At 39.5% G+C, this 21055-nt stretch overlaps 1 protein-coding gene across 6 annotated transcripts in view; it reads right to left on the reverse strand.

Moving 5' to 3' along the window:
• ogdha (oxoglutarate dehydrogenase a) overlaps positions 1 to 19832 on the reverse strand; it is a 37011-nt gene extending 17179 nt beyond the window's left edge. Inside the window, exons 1-5 of one of the 6 annotated variants that reach the window (XM_028577217.1) lie at positions 19719 to 19832; positions 15164 to 15546; positions 7999 to 8175; positions 4908 to 5010; positions 1786 to 1830 (exon numbers count right to left, since the gene is read on the reverse strand). In XM_028577217.1, the coding sequence (XP_028433018.1) occupies positions 1786 to 1830; positions 4908 to 5010; positions 7999 to 8175; positions 15164 to 15403 (565 nt within the window). In that variant the 5' untranslated portion in view covers positions 15404 to 15546; positions 19719 to 19832. Of the gene's footprint in view, positions 1 to 1785; positions 1831 to 4907; positions 5011 to 5444; positions 5539 to 7998; positions 8176 to 15163; positions 15573 to 19718 lie in introns of those variants that run through there. The other 5 variants (XM_028577218.1, XM_028577219.1, XM_028577221.1 and 2 more) reach the window with 5 other exon arrangements.
• Between the last annotated feature and the right edge of the window lie 1223 nt (positions 19833 to 21055).

Below are 21055 nucleotides of genomic sequence, written 5' to 3' on the forward strand. Positions count from 1 at the left end.
AATTTAAAAAAAAAAAAAATATTATTCAGTGGAAATAATTAATACAGTATTATGACTTTACGATATATTTACCTTCAGGTCTGGAAAATGTTAGAAGTGTTAAGTGCAGAATGTTTTACCTGAACCTGAATTTTCATCTTTTTGTGGCCACAGTTTAGAATATTTTCCTGACGTCTAAGAGGTCTCTACAAACTGTTCTACTGTTTACTGGACAGAGCAGGGAGCTAGCAGCAGCTAGAAGCTAACAACGCTAACTAACCGAACACAGGAGACATTCAGAAGGGACTGAGGCAGCAAAAATTCTTCATGTTGTACATTTAACGGTTTATATTTGTGAAAATTGTGTGAATTTCCTCTGAATGTTTCCTGTGCACTGAGGTATTAAAAGGGATATTTCACTGTGGTTCACTGTCTGATATCATCAAAAAACACAATCTTTCCACAGGAGTAAATAACAGTGAGCCTGTTGAATTGAAAACTTTGTGCACTCTCCCTCTGGTTGAAGAAAAAGTTTTGGGGTATTTTAGAATCATCATGTGTTTGTCTAATTATGTTATGAGTACATCAGAGGTATCAGCTCCTGGGTTGTTTTAAGGTGTAATTTCAGTTGTTTTAGGATGAAATCTTTTATATACTGTAGTTGTATTAGAAATTATTTTGTGATCTTGATTGCCTAGAACTTGCTGTCTGTCTCAGCTAGGAGACTTTTAAAACAGGTCGAAGCTTTCCCGGTAAAATAAAATTAGATTTTCTTTGTTTAGGTTACTTAATCAATACATCAGGTCTTATATTCCTGCTGCAGAGACATTTCCATTTACCAGCACATGTTCAATTTAGGGATGCACTGATTGGTATCGGAAGTGATATTGATGATATAGGGCCATGATATGATATCGGCCATGATGTCACTGATCCATATTAAAGCTTTAGTGCGTAACTTTTTTATATTAACGCACGTTACAAAGCTAATTCAGACTATCAGCTCCACACAACTCTCTCTGTATTTCTCAGTATGACTATGTTCAGAAACTAGTGTCGTCAGGCGAAGTTTGCACGCAGGAAATCAAGCAAAGATAATAATCTCTTCTGAAGAGTCCATGTTTTTTTTTAATCCTCCATGGTGACTGGAAACTGAGTGGAGGAGGGGTGGGGGTAATGCGTGATAACGTAAGGCTTGTATCACGTGGATGCGCCAACAGTTTTGTTGTCATTACTTAGAATTCTTCATGAGGCAGACAAAAACTACGCACTATAGCTTTAAATAAATACAGTGTAGTATACTGTATTCTGTGTTGTTGCATCAGTGTGTCTCTGGATCGGTTTATCTGATTGTATAATGAAAACAAAGACTTTTGGAAAATGTTCTGATAAAATAAATGTTTGAAGTTAGCCAAATTAATATTTATACAGATCTGTATAAACAACAAATTGTCTGTGTAGTCTATTTTTCATTACCTTATTTTAATGTTTAGTGTAGTTTTTAATATTATGAAAAAGTAGTTTGGCAGTGGTAACTGTGGTTCCCCAAAGTCCAAAGATATTTGAGGTTACATTCATTAACTCCTGTAGAAACAAGTTTGATAAAAGCAAAGACAGTGAACCAAATTAAATATCTCTTTTCTTTCCCATTTTCTGGTGCAGCGAACTTTACAAGAAATCAGGATGTCAGAAACCGAGTCCTGTCTTCCTGTAGACATGACGTGCACACTAAAATATTTCACTAAAGATGAACTACTGGCTTCACAGCACTGGGCAGTGACACACCAGCCTTGTGGTTTCTCGTACCTCCTACCGTTAGGATTCTCAGCCTCTCCTTGAACACAGCCAGGTCTGGAAGGGTCGCCAGCAGGTGGCAGCAAAGGAAGAAATACCCGGACACTGTTAGTGACCTACGACCTGCTTATAAACCAGACACCCACGGCTATTTTACACCACCGCCACAACCGTCTACAGCTAAAACAGAGCACAACTTCTGCCCCGGCATCTCAGTGTCTCCACCACCTTTTTATTTGTTTGAATAAAAGGTCCAGAGGTTTGGTGATTTTAGAGTGAAGTGGTGGAGAATGAGGGATGCACACCATGCTGAGGATACAGAAGCCATACCACAACCAACCCACACTGAGGCGGTTCCCAAACAGGAAGCCATTCTGCACAGGTCACCTTCACCGCAGCAGGGAGGCGACTAATTCCTGAACTCAACACTGACGTCCTCAGTTTTCACTACAAACACTTTGCACACAAACAAGCGTGTCTGATCTCAAAAACATGTTTCACAATCTGTCCCTGTAACAGTGTGAGTTTGAGCACTATTCAATCATTTTGTGTAAAAAGGTGTAAGTGTTTTGAATGTGAGGGACTGAACAGTGCTGACGTCAGATGGTGTACCAGAAGTTTTAGTGCAGTAAAAGCAGACAGAGTAGAGTTAGACAAAGCTAATTAGCAGTTAGTTAGCCAAAGAAAGCTTGAAGGAAGACCGTAGAGACAGACCAGGTCACAGCTTTAATACTACAGAGTTATCCCATCTAATAAGACAACAAAACAAATAAAAAATCAAGAGTTTCCTTCTGTCATCATACTGTCCAGAAAAATCGGATAACAGGAAAATATAAGTTAAAAAATCATTCAGCCAGTCTGGTCTTAGAGCTTTGAATCAATGCACATCTACAATTTTTTTCAGACACTCAAATTAAATTAATGCCTGTTTCCCCGGTTGGAAAAATAATAAAGTTTAGCTGGGATTAAGAATGAGGATGTCACCTTGACGGCCACAAAAATGTGTTAAATTGTTTCTGACACCTTTGAAGCAACACGTTTACAGAAATAACAACTCTTACATCAACATTTCTCTTAGATCAACACGACAAATGTTAAAATGAACTCCTAATGATCTCGCCACAGAGTCTGTTTCAACTGAAACTGCCTTCCAAACAGAAAACAACTAATGTAAACACCAAGTCAGACTAACCAATGAGGTTAAACACAATCACTACTCAGTCGGATTAGCAGGTTAGCAGTTAACTGATAAGTGAGACTTCTCTCTTTGTTCCTGACTTAGTCCTAGACAGAAGTTACCAACTTTTCTGACTAAACAACAACACCACCACCACCACCACCTCTGACCCCTATCACTGGTTCCATATCAGTTCAGCCAAAGACTGTTCTACAAAGTGGGATTTGTTCCCTCCTTGGTTTGTTAACATATATGTTTAGAAAGGCCTGAAATTCTCCGGTAAATCTAAAAAATTTAAAATAGATTTGAACAAAAGTCTGAAAACGACTTAAATCATTGAGTGCAGCAGAAAAATGTTTATCACCTTGTCACATGAGAAGGAAACACTTCTCTGCTCTTAATATTTTCTTAGATAAAAGCACCTCATTCTCTACCGACACCACCACATTCAACATGAATTCACCCTAAATAGCAAATACGCCTCGGTTTCTAGCAGAAATGAATCAATTGAAGGTTAAATTGAGCCCGACATGGGTAGGCAAGACATGATACAAGTTGATATTTAACAGAATCAATATCAAGATTCCCATTTAAAAACAGGGGTGACAAAGAGCTGAGCTGGTCCAAAACCTTAGTGTCTCCCATAGACTTTGTATAAAGAATGGATGTAGCATCAGTGATGTCACCCATTGGTTTGTGGACAGACGTTTTGAAGCCAAGAGTTTGAATTTGGCCGTCGCCTTTTTTTTTGGAGCCAGTGGAGTCGCCCCCTGCTGGAAATTAGATAGCTTGCAGGTTTAAAGCACTTCCGCATTGGCTTCCCTTTTCAGGCACGGACATTGTCTGTAGGAGCCATGAGCCAATAGAAACAAGCTGCAAGTTACTGATACAACAAGCTAACAAGGCTGCAGCTGAGAGCTAACGAGTCAGAGCAGAAGCCAAACAACGGAGAGCTAACACACACATCAGATTCCAACATCAGATTTAAGATGCTGCAGATTCCAGAGCAACTAGCACAGTTAGCACAAAGCTAACAGCTCAACACCAACTGATCCAAATGCTGCTGACAGCAAAGTGCTCATGTGCCAAATCCATTTGCGCAATAAGATCATGTGTTATGAATAGAAACCCTCAAAACAGACACTAAACAGATCTTACCTTGAGGTTGGGTTATTCTTAAATAACATATCTTGCGCTTTAAAAAAAATTATATATGTATATATTATCGCTCAAAAGAAAAGCTATTTTTTTTATTCTGGCCCACATGTCATTGTTGTTCCTTACAACCAGGTGGAAAATGATTAAATCCACAACACCTGAGGGCCAAATCTATTTCTGCTAAAGTGAATCGTATTAAGATTAAGATCTCCAATTAATCTAATTAGGATCTTTCTCGTTTTAGTGAAGCTTAAAGTCCTTCAAGGGGACTATTTCACATCGTCAGTAAAGAGGATGGTTCCAGTTTTGAGGTTAAAAAGAAAGAAAGTTTAAGAAACGTTCAATGTATACAAGAAAGTTCATTTCAAAGAACACAAGGTGTTTGGGAAGTTTGTTGTTTTAGAGACAATTGTTGTATACAAGAAGGTTTCAGAAATGGTTACAGAAGGATTATTTCTATCGTATGAAAAGACTAGAAATGAAATATTCCCATTAACAAAACAGGATTATAAATTAGACTAGGTTTCAGGAACATTCATCATATACGATAGTGTTCCAGGAACATTTAAGGTTTCTGAAAAATTCATCGTACACAAGAACATTCCGTAAGTCTCCGGTTCAGGAAAAAGTTTCTGAAACATGTACTGTACATGAGAAGGTTTAAGAAATTCTCCTGATGTACAACAAGGTTTCAGCCTACAGAAATATGCTCAGTAACAAACTTCCTGCGACTATCGGTAAACGGCAAAACAGACCAGGAGACAACAGGGGGATGTTTTCTAAGGGTTCAGCTCCTCACCCAGCTTGTCGGAGGAGGTGATAATGTCAGTGGGGACACACGAGTCCAGGTCGGCGTCCATGATGCCGAGGGGGTCCAACTGGGCCACATGGTGCCCTCGAATCTACAGGGAGTGACAACAGCCCAGAGCCCACCCAGGACAAGACGAGGGGGTGTAGGTTGAGGAGTGAAAAGGAAGAGGACAGGACGGATAGGAATGGAGGAGAGGGTGAAGAATGAGGAAAAAACAACATGCAACAAAATAACCGGAAGAGAGGCGAAAGGATGAGAAGCAGGACGGCGTGAAAGATTTGGAAAGTAAAAGAAAGAGAAGATATAGAAAAAGAAGAACGCCGAAATAGAAAGAGATCAACATCGAAACAGGATTTGAGACAAAAACAAGGAGAAAAACAGTACAAGTTTTGACGACAGAAGGGTGAGAGAATAAAAGAAGGAGGAGAGAGAAAGAGAGAGAGGGGGGGGGGGGGGAGGGAAGAGCAACATTAACACCAAAAGCTGGAAGCAGTTTGTTTGTTTTCTCAGTTCTGGCGTTCTCACCGACGTCCTGGAAGCCGGTATTCACCGGCGCATCATCAAAATTCACACAGCTGATTCCCAGAGGATCCAACTGGGCATTGTGATGCCCCATCACCTGCACACACACCCATCACACACACACATTTGGTTATTACAACACAAACACCACTGACAGGCAGGCCTGGTTACTGGAGGTCTTCACAGGTTGACATAGCAGAGAGCTACAGTATACTCAGCCTAATAAGGTCCAGGAGGGTCCCGGTGTGTTGCGGTCTTCTCTCTCCATTCGGATGTGGACAAGATCTAACTAGCCATGGGTCTATTTCAGACCGGGTCAGGGTCTGACTGTTGCCTGATTGATAATATTTCCAACTATCAACGACTGCATATTCCTGACGCAGGTTTGAAGACAATTTATTATCCAGTGAGAAAAATTTATTTATGAATAGTATAAAGCTTATTAAATACAGTTTCTTCTTCTATGTTATTAGAAATGTCTGTCTTAGTTTGTAGCTCCACAGCAGCTAACGAGGATAAAAAGCGGATGAACGCGAAACTAATCAGCGTGGGAAGAATATGTGTGATATTCAAAGATTCAGTTTTTTTCTCCTGATTAAAGCTTCCCTCTGTGCTGTAAGTGAAAATAGCAATGTGGAAATGATTAAGTTTGGATTATAAAATATTTGTTTGTGTCTGTTTGTTCTGCGGTGTTGTTTATGGGAGTCCATCCAGAGCTGCCGTGTACACTTCTAGAGATTTTTCATTAAATCAGATCTCACAGGAGTTTAATCTGACCTGAGGCTGTGCTTTTACCTGCAGGATAAACTCAGATTTCCTTTAAATAAACCAGACCTGAACCTGAGGAAATGAGACTGACCTGTTTGCAGTCGTGGGGTTTGGGGGAGTCTTCCAGACCATAGTTTCAGACCTGTGAAGACCTCCATTTGTCAACCTTCTCTAACCAGCAAACAACAACTAAAGAGGAGTTAGGATTTCATTTTTGTAATTTCATGCTCAAGGGCACAATGGAAACTTTGCTTTATCACATAGAGAAATGTATGCCTTAATTGCAGACATTTTAAGTTTGCACACAAACTAATAACTGAATAATCACAAATTAATCTTAGAAAACACGTTCTGCTTTCAGGCTGAGATATTCAAAAACTCCTACCTAGGGCTGGGCAATATATCGATATTATATCGATATTGTGATACGAGACTAGATATCGGCTTAGATTTTGATATCGTAATATGGTAAGTGTTGCCTTTTCCTGGTTTTAAAGGCTGCGTTAGAGTAAAGTGATGTAATTTTCTGAACATACCACACTGTTATAGCTGTTCTATTATTTGCCTTTACCCACTCATTGTGTAAATTACATTTTGTTAAAGCACCAATTTTTAACCCTACAATAACGTTGAAATATTGCCATTGAGGTATTTGGTCAGAATGTTTGATTTTCTCCATATCGCCCAGCCCTACTACTACTACTATACTATATTAAACAAATCATGAGAGTTTATTAATAACTTGTATACGCTAAAAATGTGTTTGAATATAATATAAACAGAATGATGAATATATAACAACCTCTAACAATAATAATAATAATAATTTAATGATCACCTAAAGATCCCACATCAACAAATAACAATAAAATATCAGAAAAAGAACAAAGTTTTATTAATCTGTTGGCTTCACTGAGCTTCATGTTACATGAAGTTCTGTGGGGGGAAAAACACATTAAATATCACATTATACAGTCATGGATCCGGGGTTAATGCTGGGAAAATAAAACATTTTTCAGTGTGTTAAAAATTCACCAGAAAATTTTAATTTAAAACTAAAACCTCAATACTGGATATATCAGCAACACAAATTAACTTAATTTAATTGATTTTTAAAACATAAAGACACCCGTTTGGTCCTTCAATATTACCCATTAAAAAGGCAAGTTCACCCAAATTGCAAAGTCTAGACAACATCTCAAACCTGGACAAATATAATCCAACCATCCAGAAAACAAAAATCCATAAATACACTTAGAATTCATAGAAAAAAAGGGGCTGCAGAACTTGCATCAGAATCATCATGCTTTTAAGTTGTATTCAATATAAAAGTAACTCAGTGATTGCTGTCTGTACATTGATGGGTAAACTGCAAACAGGAGCTGCTGATAGATCATTCTGCAGACTTTAAATGGAGAAAGTTTGACTGAATGAAAACTAATTCATACATGGGGTTCAAGCTGTAGCCCAAGGCTAACTCACTGAATTCATGGCAACATTATATTTCCTGTTTACATCCCCCAAAGCATTATGGGCACTGTAGTTTCAAACCCTGTGATTTTGGTGAACTGACCCTTTAAGACATATTGGAGTCTGGTACCGTGTCATATTACCCTAGCCTCGCTTCCTGCAGAGCGTTATCAGTAGTTACATGGAGGTCATAATCCACCTGTGAGAATGTGTGAGCGTGTGTGTGCGTAGATGCGTGTGTGTGTGTGTGCATCAGTGCGTGTGTGTCTGAGCCTGTGTGTGCGTGTGTGTGTGTGTGTGTCTGTGTGTGTACATGTACCTGGTAGGCCCTGATAAGGGACTGGACAGCCAGATGATCCTCCACCAGCTTCTCCACGTTGGGCTGAGCTCCGACCAGAGAGGAGAGCTGAGGAACTGCAGACAGAGCCAAAGGAGACTGGTAGGCTGCACCGGGAGGCGCACCAGCATTGGCGTTCCTGAAAAATACATCCCATGACTGGACAAGAGGAGGAGGAGGACAAGGAGAAGGAGAGAAAAAGAGGAAGATTTTTAATAAAATGATCAAAGAACCGGTCTATTTGTTATTGTGTGTCTAACCAAGTTTTGCTCAAGAACAAGACTTGTTGCAAGAAGACAACAGTGAGTGAGAGTTGGAGAGAGAGGTGCTGAAAAGAGTTTATTTTGTTGGGAGGACAGAAAGCATAGCTTAGTGTTATTTAAAATACCTTCAACGTCATGACTGAATACATGTATTTAGATGATTTCGACAATGTGGACAAGGCCACACAAGTGTTCAGAACAAGACTTCTTTGTGAGCGTGACTTGGTTAAAAATGTTTTATTTCTCTGTAGGGTCATTTCCATAATGTAGTCAGAAACGTATAACAATCTGAGCATGTCAGTGGCAAAAACAGCACTTTTAGTGGCCGTACATAAACGTGTTGTAATTCTCCCAATGAGCCCATTTCGCGGCTGTCGGCTGCAGCACTCTCGCTCAACACTGGATCAATTTCAAACATTGTCACTCAAGACACTAAAACATGGGAAAATAGGCTCCAGGCGATATAGTATACAGACATTTCCAGACCTGCCAACCTTGAAAAACTTTTTTGAGTAGCAACTTACTGATTTATTGTCAAAGTTCTGGTTCATGAACACGGCGACACGCACGCGGGATAAATGTGCCATTAAATGTCAAATCTGTATACATTTTAAACCCTAGAAAAATAATGATGTTCAAGTAGGCTACTTGAATTAAATAAAACATTTTATTTAAATTATCGGTCAGTTTAATTAAATTAAATTTAATACAATTAATTGGATCATAATATAATCCAATAAAATAAAATATATTACACTGCATAATGAGCACTTTTACTTTAAGAATATTTTGAGAATACTTTTGTACTATTACATAGGGAAGATGTTGAATGCAGGACTCTACAACACATATTTTTCTACTTTTACTGCAATACATGATCTGAGTAAGTCTTCCACCTCTGGAAATCACCATGAACACTTGCAGCTGTGTTTAACACTGAAAACACACAGCTCAGTTCAGTGTTTCCTTGCAGCTCTGCTACAGTAGCAGATAACCGCTGACGTTACCTGCCGGTCACATCGTCTCTAAACAGTCCGCTCACAGTGAAGTCCTGCACGGATCAACAGGTGTAAGAGTCCAGCGGCTGCTCGCTCCGTTTGTTATAAGACTCACACCGAGCAGATTAATGCGCTCACAGAGCCAATCTTTGCAGATGTTACCACTCTGTGTTTGGCTAGCTAATAAGCCGTTAGCCTGTTAGCATGAGCTTTGTCTGAAGGCGCCAATCGGCCAGCCAAGGTCCGACAGACACCGACACATTCCGCACATCCTACGCTCAGTTTAACCGCTAACTCCCCCCCCGGTACCGGTCAGAGAGGCGTGTTTACTTTGTGTCTCGGTCCTCCGGTGCGTCCAGCGACGGGCTCCGGTCAGTTTTTAATTAGCCTAAATTAGTAACACTTACTGCGCGTCAACGAGTGAACTCAAAGCAGTCACCTGGTTTACGCGTAGTTTAAAGTGACAAATCGTATCACCGTATTTTGATGTCAAAATACGTATCTACTACGCAAAATGCGTACAGGTTGGCAGGTCTGCATTTCCCTTTAAGGCAACTATTTACCAGTATGCAGGATCATTGATTAATACCATGCTGTACCGAAAAAAGGGTGTGGCCATGTGCTGGTGCGACCAACTGAGAAAGTTGGTCGCACCAGCACACGCTACCACCAGCGGAAAAGTTATCTGGAGCCTTTTGAACTTTTCTCTCTTTTTTTCAGTCTTAAAAATAACAACTTATGTAACTTTTTTTTTTAATGTAAACTGAGTACAACATCATAACGGATTTCCAGGAGAGACTTCTGAGCCTGGTGTCTCAGGCTTTTTAGTGTGGCTTTTCTGAACATCTGTAAACACTTTTGCCTTCAGACGTGATTGAACATATATGAACTACTTTTTTCTATTATACCCCCACCCTGAGTGCCCTCTGAAAGTCTGAAACCAGAGGAGGGTTGCCTGACAGCTGATATATACCCCCCCAGCTGACCTACTTCTAAAGAAGAAACAAGACAGAAACTAACAGTATTTATGTTCTAGTTAGAAGGCAGTGGTTCTCCCTGCACATACAGCCTGTTTTCTCTGTTACAGCTTCAGGTTTCCACTCTGTGGTTCATCAATCATTCTTGACTCATGAGTCACAGACTCTCTCCGCCCTGCTCGCAAACATTTCATCCCCAGTATCAACTCACTACAACAACAAAAACTCACTTTACATTTTACTTTCTTGCTGTAGTTCCAAAATGTTTTTTCAACTAGTATCACTTTAGGACATATATGCATTTCTCCCACTTCACATAAATAAACAAATATTTCACTGGGAGATCATGACAGTATTCAGTACAGTGGCACCAAACAGAAGTACAGTGGCACCAAACAGAAGTCCTGGAGAATAATCACAATGTTGTTTTAATCAGTTTGTTTTGACCCTCTCCCTGACAGACTTAAGCAATATAACACAAGAGGGTATGATTTAACGTCGTCATTGGCACGAAAGTGATGCGGCAAGCGCCTCGGCCCGTACGCATCACCCTGCAACTTTCTTGACTTGCAAAATGATCTTTTAAATTGAGGAACATCACGTGTAGTAATCCATGGCTCAATTCAAAAGGGTTCAAAAAAATGATTTGTCTCTCCCCGTCCCCTACCGTACGTATCTTTTCCGAAATAAGGTCCTATGCTGGTCCACCGGAAGGGGAAGGGGAAGGGGAAGGGGAAGGGGAAGGGGAAGGGCTTCATCTCTCTATTTATTAATTTAGACACACAGGAAGTGACTTGTTCATGCACCACTCTGCTCGGTTTGACCTTCTCTACACAACTCATGTCTCTACATACATTCTGTCCATAAATCACTCCAATCTGCAGGAAGACTCCTGTTTTAAGCCGTAAAGTTTCTCTGAAAAACCCTACACTTAGGAGAATATAAAGAATCACGAGATGGGACGTGAACTGTCCTACTGATTCTGATCTGTAATAACTGGACGTATCCACATGTATGTGTCCAAACAGAGAATAAGTAAGTCAGTAAACAGGTTCAGACAACCAGTGAGTTTCTGATTTAAGATTGCAGTGAATGCAGAATCATCACTTCCTGCAGCTGCTCGTATGTCACACTGTCAAAACAGTTGAGGTGCTTTCAGTCCTGAGACTACAGCTGGATAAAAATAACTTTCCCAGTGAATCACTATTTTCTGCTGAATGATCCGATATGGAACGATCTTTGCATCTGTGCCTTTTTCAGTGAAATTGTGTAAATCTGTGCTGCCACCTGTAGTTTTAGTTATAAATCATGCAGTCAAGGCTGTATGACATCTACACTGTGGGGAAGGGGTGGTATGAATGATAATGACAACCCTGTAAGTGGTGCAGCTCTTAAATTATTTCTGCTCATTTGATTTTACAACTAGGCCTACATTTTTTTTTCCCGTTATAGATTTTATGCATATTTATGCAAGTGATACATTTTGTATTTTTTAGACTACATCCCTCAACCCTATAAAATGTAAGGATATTTTTAGGGCTTTTTCCTTTATTAGAGCAGCTAAAGAGAGACAGGAGGCCTTGGGTTGGATTCAAACCTAGGTCGCTGTCAAGGACTGAGCAGACACAGGGAGCATGCTAGGGCTGGGCGATAGGGAGAAAATCAGATATCGTGATATTCTTGACCATATACCTCGATATCGAGGCGATATTTTAGAGTTTACAATTGGGGCTTTAACAAAATATCTTCACACTTAGATTTTAGATAAATAATCATCAATAATGTGGCTATAATGTCTAAGTGGGGAAAAGGCAAATAACAGAACAGCTAGAACAGTCTGGTAAGAAAATGACATCACTTTACTGTAATGCAGACTTTAAAACCAGGAAAAGCACTTCTGTCATATCATGATATTACGATATCCAAAATCCTAAGATGATATCTAGTCTCGTATCAAGTGCTTTTATGCAATAATGTCATTTATCTGTAAGTAAATCACCAAGAATCAAATAAAAACAGGACTTTCGGGAATCAAAATCAGAGATCAGAGCCAACATCAGCGGTCAGCAGCCCTAATAATAACTTTATCAGCTACAGACTGCTGCTGTCCACCTACTGTCATCTCATCGTGTAACTAAATAGAGCTTAAAGTACAGGCAATGGTCAGCAATATGACATGATGGTGCATTAGCTCATAAAGCGTTTTCCACTGTGTGTGGTTTCTGCTGTTGCTATGGTAACGTAATTAACATCGTGGGCAAGTTGAAAAAGTATGGCAAGTACTCAATTATGTCTGCTGTCACATTAACATGGAAACAATAGCAGCGGCGGCGGTGATACATGCTCGCTTTTTGATTGAACAGATGCGTTTCTTGTTGCCCATAAACTCTATACGCAGAATCTTAACACAGTGACATTTAAGGACAATACCTTATATTACCTATATATTTAATTACAAAGTAATTTCGGCCAAGTTGATCATACTCTGACATTTTCATATAATTATATTCCTTTTGCTATACAACAAAATTATTACTATGATGTACAGTAAGGGTCAGTGTCAGGTTTAGTCCTGCTGTGGAGCTTCCAGCTAGTTTGCTAAGCTGATAACAGCAGGGCACAGTGTTTGGTCTTTACATAACTGTGACATGTAATATGACACATGAGCGAGCATGCACGCACACACACGTTTTACTATGACCTCCACGTTCACCTCCACAATTAGAAACCACATATTATCAGATATATTGAACATTTTTACTCAAATCTGTGGCAGAAAAATATGCAAACATTAAATGGATTCTTGAGTCATTATTCAACGGTCCAGTTGAATAATGGTAATTATTTAATCTCTGATTGCTTTTTAATCTCAGGATGAAGAGGGTTCACCAAACTGCAGCTGCCAGATTACCTTTTATATCAAAATGTTACTGTTTGTTTGGAAGGCTAAGTCCAAACATTTTGATTGAAGAACATAAAAATCTTGATCTTTGGTTTTGTTAAATTCAATTAAGATACTTTTTCCTAAACTCTCCTTTAAACCACACAAACATGCAGGTTTTGCAGTAGAACTCAGGGCTCTTCCCTAATTTTTTCCACCATCCTCCCGGAACAGTCCCAAAATTAATGTTGACCGTCCGGATTTAAAATCTTTGTTTTTACACATTACCATTGGTTAAAAATCATTCAAAGTGACCCTTAATATAAATAAAGGATCTACAAATGATTAGATGATCAATCATCGACTTTATTTAAATTCATCTGAACAGATAAGAGACTGGAGGTGAATCAGTCACACCACTGATAAAGTTGCAAATGTGTTTTAAATGAAGTCTGTGATGGAAGGGCAATAGACCTATAAAGTCCTATACACGTGTTTCTATAATGGTTCTAACAATGGCAGACTGGTCGGAGACCAATACATCTCATTAATTGATTTAGTTCTTTTTGTATTCTTTAACAGTAAAGCATCATCTATATTACTCTTCCACGTGCATTTTATTTGAAATTCTTAGCACACAATTTGTATTTTGTCCAGTAAACTGGGACTATAATTTGGGAGGATTGTATAACAAAAAAAAACTTTCCTAATTGTACAATCCTACCAAATTATAGTCTTAGTTCACTGGACCAGTAACTATATAGTGATGTAGACTACTGTACATTCATGAAACAACAGGGAGAGAACACCTCAATGGTTTTTGACCTTATATTTAGCTGGTGGGAAATACAGTAACTGATAAATACTCTGTTACAGTCATGTTTACAGTGTGCATTGAGTTTATTAATTCATTATATTAATAGTTTCTATATTTCTTCAGTGTCTTACTTTTCTATGTCCATATATACAAGGACATATATGTGAAGAAGCGAACTCTGCCGCTATAATAAAACAGCGAGAAATTGCATGGCAGACAATAGCGAACGGACTGCTCTCAACTGAAACCATTCTACAAGGGAGACATATTGGATCTACACTCTATGTACGCTACAACCAGGAGGACTAAATGAGGCCTTTGAGATTGTACCTTTCCTTTAAGTACTAACACGCCTTTGCTCCTGGCATGGTATTTATATTGATATGAATGATATTTGTATTGAACAATGTCTTTAGATTTTGAGTTATAAGAGATACACTCACTCGTAATCTGCCAAAAGAGTCTGAGCATTCATTTACACACACTGCGTCGGTCGTCACACGTCAGACAGTCTGGCAAAAAGTCCAAATCAACTTTTGGAGAAAAGCAACCAGACGTCAACCTGTTGTGGACAATCAAATGTTGGCTTCCCCCACCGCTGCCACCACTGCCGAAGCTTTGAACACTCGCTGTTAAAAAGCACTGAAGATTCGAAGCTCAAAAATGGTATTTGGTACAGCTATTATTCACCTAGTTTGAGGTGAGGGTTGTTAAGAACAGTCATGTCCTCCAGTGTGTTTTAAGACTGGCCTCCCCTGCCTTTACTTTGGAAAGCTCTGTTATGTGACTGAGCTTCAAGCAGCTATTATTAGTCTGGCTGTCCTTTAAGAGTAATGTGTCTCTTGTTAACAGGTACTTGTGCTTCTCTCTTGTACATGTTTGTATCGCCTGACTTAATTTTTGGGTTAAATACAATGTAACACATTTTGATAATTAGAAGAAAGAAAAAAAAAACTATTGAAAAAATATGATAATAAAAAAGTTGTTGGTAATCCTGAATTCTAGGATTGAATCTAATGTGAATCATTAAAACCTTTGTATATATTCCTCAAATAATTACTGAAAGTTTTAATCAGCTACCTTTTGATTATCATAGTTATGTTTTACATTTATTTTAGAGGTGCCTTTGTGTAGTTGGACCTGTAAACACCAATGATAGATCTTCGTATGTAGACCCCTCCAGATCCGCAGCGGGCTCTACTGCTCCTTACCTTGTGAACACTCTTGGGGTTCTCCAGCCAGGCAAAGTACATCTCCTCCACGTAGTTGGAGCTCGTCCCGTTCAGGAACGGCTCCGAGGCCACAGGTGCCGTGTAGCACCTGATTGGCTGAAACGTCCTTGTGCCACCCGTGGAGGCGACTGTTATTGGCCGCTGCGGGCCGACAGTCTGAGCTGCCTGTGAGGCAGTGAGCGGGCGCAATCGCGCCGCACAAGTCCTTAAACGATGCATCGGCAGTCCTTAATGTGGCCGACGGGCCAGATGTCCTCAACCTCAAAACCACGACGGGATAAAAAACTCACTCCACCGAGGTTAGTCCCAGGACAGAGAGGGATAAATGACTTGCTTCCACTGCCCACTGTTCTGTTAGTCCGCTGAGAGAGAGAGAGACACACACACACTGTATTAGAAAGAGAGAGAGAGAGAGAGGGTTTTGTTCCCATTTCAAACACCACTACTAGGAACAGGAAACTAAACAAGCTAATCACCAACATGAATTTTTCACTGTTCTTGTTTTATATTTTAACTTGAGAGAAACATTTGCAGTTGTCTCAAACTGTAAGACTTCACTATCATTACTGTTCATAGACAAGTGTTAAGAACAGACTGGCGTAACAGCATAGGGGTTTACAGTGTGAACGCCCCGCAACAAGAGGCTTAAAAAAAAGTGTTTGAGAAATAAAGAAGAAGGGAGGAGGAGTGTTATCAACAGAAGGAAATAAATGCATGGTGTATAGAGTGAAGTGACACTTAAAATGTTATACCTTAAAGCAGGGGTCACCAACCTTTTTTGAACTGAGAGCTACTTCATGGGTATTGAGTCATATGAAGGGCTACCAGTTTGATACACTCTTCTGAAATAACAAATTTGCTCAGTTTGCCTTTAGTTATATATGGTTATTAATGATTAATGATGCTCATCTATGTGAAGACACTGATCTTGTTAATGATTTCTCATTATCAATAATTATCAACAATGACTTAACAAGGTGGGAAACAGATAATATCAATATTCAATTTCCATTTTTAGAACAGGTCTGAGGGCTACTCATGTGGTCCTTGGGGGCTACCTGGTGCCCGAAGGGTGACCCCTGCCTTAAAGGGTAACTTGGTTTTTTTCAACCTAGACCGATATTTTCCTACGTTTTGTGTGTAAGTGACTGACGGGAACAACAATCTTTGAAATTAGTCCAGTATTTAGTGAGAACAATGTGACCAGGTTAGAAATGTAATCCTATAGGGCAAATGTGCATCGTCAATTTTTGTCTACTAAAAGTGCAAGTGTAAATTTTTTTGTCTAACAACATTGTGGAAAGGAACCCTATAAAGAAAGACCTTTTTAAAGAGTAAAATTCTTTGTTACACCAAAAATAGCTATGAGATCGCTATCGCTAAACCTACCATAATCCATTTAAATAAACAATACATTTTCAGAGCGCATAGAACAAACATATTTTCATATGTAAATCTGTAAACTATGTGTTTATTTCAACCAAACCAGAGTGGTGATTGTTGGAAAAGTGGAAAGACAAACCAAAAAGGCTTTTCATAGTTTTATTTTCTATATGTTGACTTTGGATAAATTGTATTTTACAATGATACAATTACTGTTTATTTACATGGAGTCTGGTGGGTTTAGGGATAGCAATTTCACAGATGGTTTTATGTGTAAAAAAGGGATCTTAATCTTTAACAAAAATGTCGACCTCAGTAGGAATCCTTTCCATAATGTTGTCAGACAGACAACAATAATCTGAGCCCGTCAGTGGCAAAACAAGCACTTTTGTGGATGTAAACTGAAGGTGCGCAATTGCCTAATAACTTAAATTGTAGCTTGTTTCGCTGACTGCAGCGATCTTGCTGGACCAATGTCAAAGGTTGTTGTCCCCAGCAGTTACTTAGACACAAAAACAAAGAAAACAAAAACATGGGATCCTGACACTAAGCCAACGTTATGTCTGAGATTACGTTTGCAGCAAACATTTTGTTACCAAGTCAAATATCCAAATGTCAGTTTTAGGCTAACTATATGTCTGTAAATTACGCTAACACATGTAACATCGGACATAGCGTTAGCTTAGTATCAGAATACCACAGTATTTCCATTCTTCACTTTTGTCTTCATAAAAGCTCAGTTTTTGGGTTCGGCAGCTTAAAAAAACTTAAGTTATGGGTTCTTCACGTTGTTTGTAGTGAATATCAGCAGCCGGTGCTGCCTGGGTTGCTACATCGCCTCCCTGCCTGTCCTCCTTCACAGACCCCGTCCTGCTGTGAGCTAGATTGAGCTCCGTCACGGCCGGCAGCCCGCGGTGCTCAATACCCGCGCAAACTCAACCTTTCTGGGTGACTGGACTACCAAACGCTGCTGCCCTGACAGAGCTCCAGGGCCTGCAGCTCGCTGTTCTCCCTCCCCTCTTCCTGTAAAATCTCCGGTGAGTGACTGAGAGCGCGGTCAGCGAGCTTGTTACACCCACAATCTCTTACCTACCACAGGTACCAGTTAATCTTATAATGGATATGTGTGTTGAGTTATTTAAACAAACGATCAGGGAAATAAACTCCTTTTGTCCGCATTTCTCACTGATAGAGCCCGCAGTGAGCTGGAGTCCATCAATGAGAGATAGCTAGCCTCCTCCTAACGAGACCTCTGAAATAAAATAAAAAAAAAGCATTAAATTGAAATCGGACTAATGTTACCTTGGGGAACCTGTAATATAAGTGCTGTGACGAAATTCAAACTGTAAATATACTATAGATATGCCGAAAGTGTAGCTAGCTAGCCGCAATCTTTTCCCATTTTATTGAATGGGACACATAGCTAGCTAGCTGCTCCTCCCAACAAGACCCCTCACGTTCATAAAAATGCCTTAAATTGAAATCGGACATGACCGTTAGCTTTATAAGACATTGGGTAACCTGTAATATAAGGGCCGTGACGAAATTCAAACTGTAAATATACTATAGTTATGCCAAAAGTGTAGCTAGCTAGCTAGTTAGCCACTATCTTTTCCTATTGAATGGGACATATAGCTAGCTAGCTAGCTAGCTAGCTGCTGAGAGCGGCACTACCGCGGAGTCCCGGTAGTGCAGTAATCCACAAAGGGTGACTTTGCCCTGGGCATGGAGTCCAGCAGGCTGCCGCTTTCTCGTCAGACTGTGTGGAGCTCCTTAAGTCCGACACGCCTTACCAAATTTGCAATTAGCCATCAATTTTCGTAAAACGGCCCATATTTGAGCTTTATATAGTTGATTTCTTGCATAAAAAAAAGTCTCAGAAGTGAATTTGGTGACGAAACATTGCAGTGTCTGGAATATGAGATTCTGTTGCATCTCTAATGTGTGTGTATTGGGATTCGCTCAACCAATCAGCGTGCAGCTCATCTAAATATTCATGAGCATACCATATTTGGAAGAAAAACTCTTGTTACAAATAGGGCCAAAACACAGGGATGCATGAAATATCAACCAGGCCATTTTCAGCCCAACCAATGTTACATACCCCATTAGGATAACTTAAGGAACAGTGTGAAATACCCTACATAATCATTCTATCACCCCTTTAAGAATGCCAGTGTTTCTCTGCGGCCCAAGAACCTGCCAAATGTTATTCCGTTTCAATTGTTCTGCCAGCTTCCTGATCTACATCCCACACACAGCCAGAGGCAGTAAAAGTTCATAAAAACCTTCAGATGACTTTATTCCCCAAAACAGAAATGTAACTTTAGTTATTTCCAGTCTGTCAGAGCTGAGCAACCTCCGCTCCGTGTTCATGTGTTTCCCCAGTTGGAGTTTCCCCGTCTGTGTTTTGACCTTGTTGGGTCTCCACTCCCTACCTTCATTCTCCTTCCCTCACCCAGGCCTGGACGCGCCCACCACCTGTGTACCCGGCCTCTTCATTGGCTGTCTGAGATAACACCCGCCCAAAATAGGACTCCAAAGCTTTAACTATTTGCTACACCAGCTGTCAGTCACTTTGTCCTTTCACGAGTCATGAGTTCCCGAAAATTACTGCTTTATCAAAACATTTTAAAATTATCTCTGAATGTAGCTAAACCATACAGACTGAAGCTAAAGAGAGCTGGTTAACAACGTTAACATGCACAAATTGGCTACGTGATTAGCTTTAGAGATAACGTGTTAGGTTATATAATTAGCCGGTTAGCTTCTACTTTCTCTAATAATTGCCATTAGCACGTTTGGCTAGCGGCTAGAGTAGTGATAATGGAGTAAGCTGTTAGGAAGCGAACTTCATGGTTAATATTATCCTTTTTTCTTCTATTGTGTGAACCATAATGTTCACCAGCACCGACAGTTTCAGCGAGTATTTTAACAGATGATCTAACATACACGGTAACGTTAGTATTCCTGTGTGTGTGTGTGTCTTAGCTAGCATGCGGCTAACATGCTAACATGTTTTGTCTTTCTCAGAATCATCAGGACAGATTTTAGTTTTCTGTAAACTGAACCCGTGTGTTAAAACACCAGATCAGATAATCGCCCTGGCAAGTCCCACACCTCCTTAAAGTCTTAAATCTCGGTTACTGACCTCGAGAAACGAGTTTCAGTGGCTACCCTCTCGTTCGGTATCCCGGATGCCCTTCGCCTCTCCCGGTGAAATGATGACAGCTCGGTGCGCGGAGCATGGAAGCGAAGCCCGTGTGGGGGTGACGTAACGTGACGCAGCGCAGACGTCCCGACGCAGGGGGCGGGGCGTGTCCCATGATTTACTTTATTATAAAGTATAATCAAAGAATTTCTAATAGACGTAGACGGGCTTTGGTATAATAGTAATAGATAAATAAAAATGCAACAGTTTAATTACTATTTTATATATATCATTACATATACATTTATATCATGAATATAATATATAATGTAATAATATAAAATATGAAAAAACTTTAAAAACATTAATTAAAATGTTACCAAATCAACACAACTATTTTCTGTTTTAGTCAAGTTTATTAAATTATCACATGAAGCTGCAGGATGTCATGTTTATTGTCCCAGGATGAATTTATCCCAGCAAACAGCATTTTAAACGCAGCACAGGTTTGGGCTCTATGGTTCTGCTCCATGGCCGTTGCTATAGTAACCTGAAACTTGTCAAACTGTAAACTTCAATAAACCATGACAGAAACAAAAGAGTCCAGAGTGGAGCGTCGTCGTTTTCAGCTCCAACGGGTTAGAGATAAAAGTTTAACATAATTGACTGTTTTGAACATAAAAATCAATCACAGGTTTCCTTGTGACACAGCAATATTTAATAATGAAATGAAATGTATTACCACAGATAACATGTTGACATTTGCAAAGAGAAAAGGACAAACAAAATCCTATATAAAATCATTTATTATAATAGAAAAACGTGACGAGATTTTCTGCAATGGTCATATCAGTGTTTACTAGGAGATGACACCTGCCAATCAATCATACTGTGTCCCTTTTAGTACAAGCATTTTGTGAGAAAAAAAAATAGATGAGTCTTCCACAAATTGCAACAGAAAATCAGACAAACATTTATTACTCATAACAGTCTGCTCTATAACATATAGAAAGTCCTAAGAGAGCAAATGGTGGAAAGTATGGAAAAATACTGAAATCAGTGATGCCACAATTTCCCATTGCAGCCTATGTTAAGGGGGAGACTAAAGGTGCATGGGCATTCTTAACTAACAGATATATCACCATGAAACTTCCCCAGTTGATTATTTACATTAGGACGATACTTTTTGTGTATTAGTTAGAAGTTTTATATTAGTTTTCTGAACTTTTATGTTTAATTATGCAAATTAGGCATTGTCTCATTAAATATGTGCTCATTTGCATAAATATATATGTGTTTCTTAACCATACCCTTGCTCCACTTTTTTGCTTCCTAAA

The sequence above is a fragment of the Perca flavescens genome, chromosome 5 (genome assembly GCF_004354835.1).
Source record: "Perca flavescens isolate YP-PL-M2 chromosome 5, PFLA_1.0, whole genome shotgun sequence".
NCBI classification, from domain to species: domain Eukaryota; kingdom Metazoa; phylum Chordata; class Actinopteri; order Perciformes; family Percidae; genus Perca; species Perca flavescens.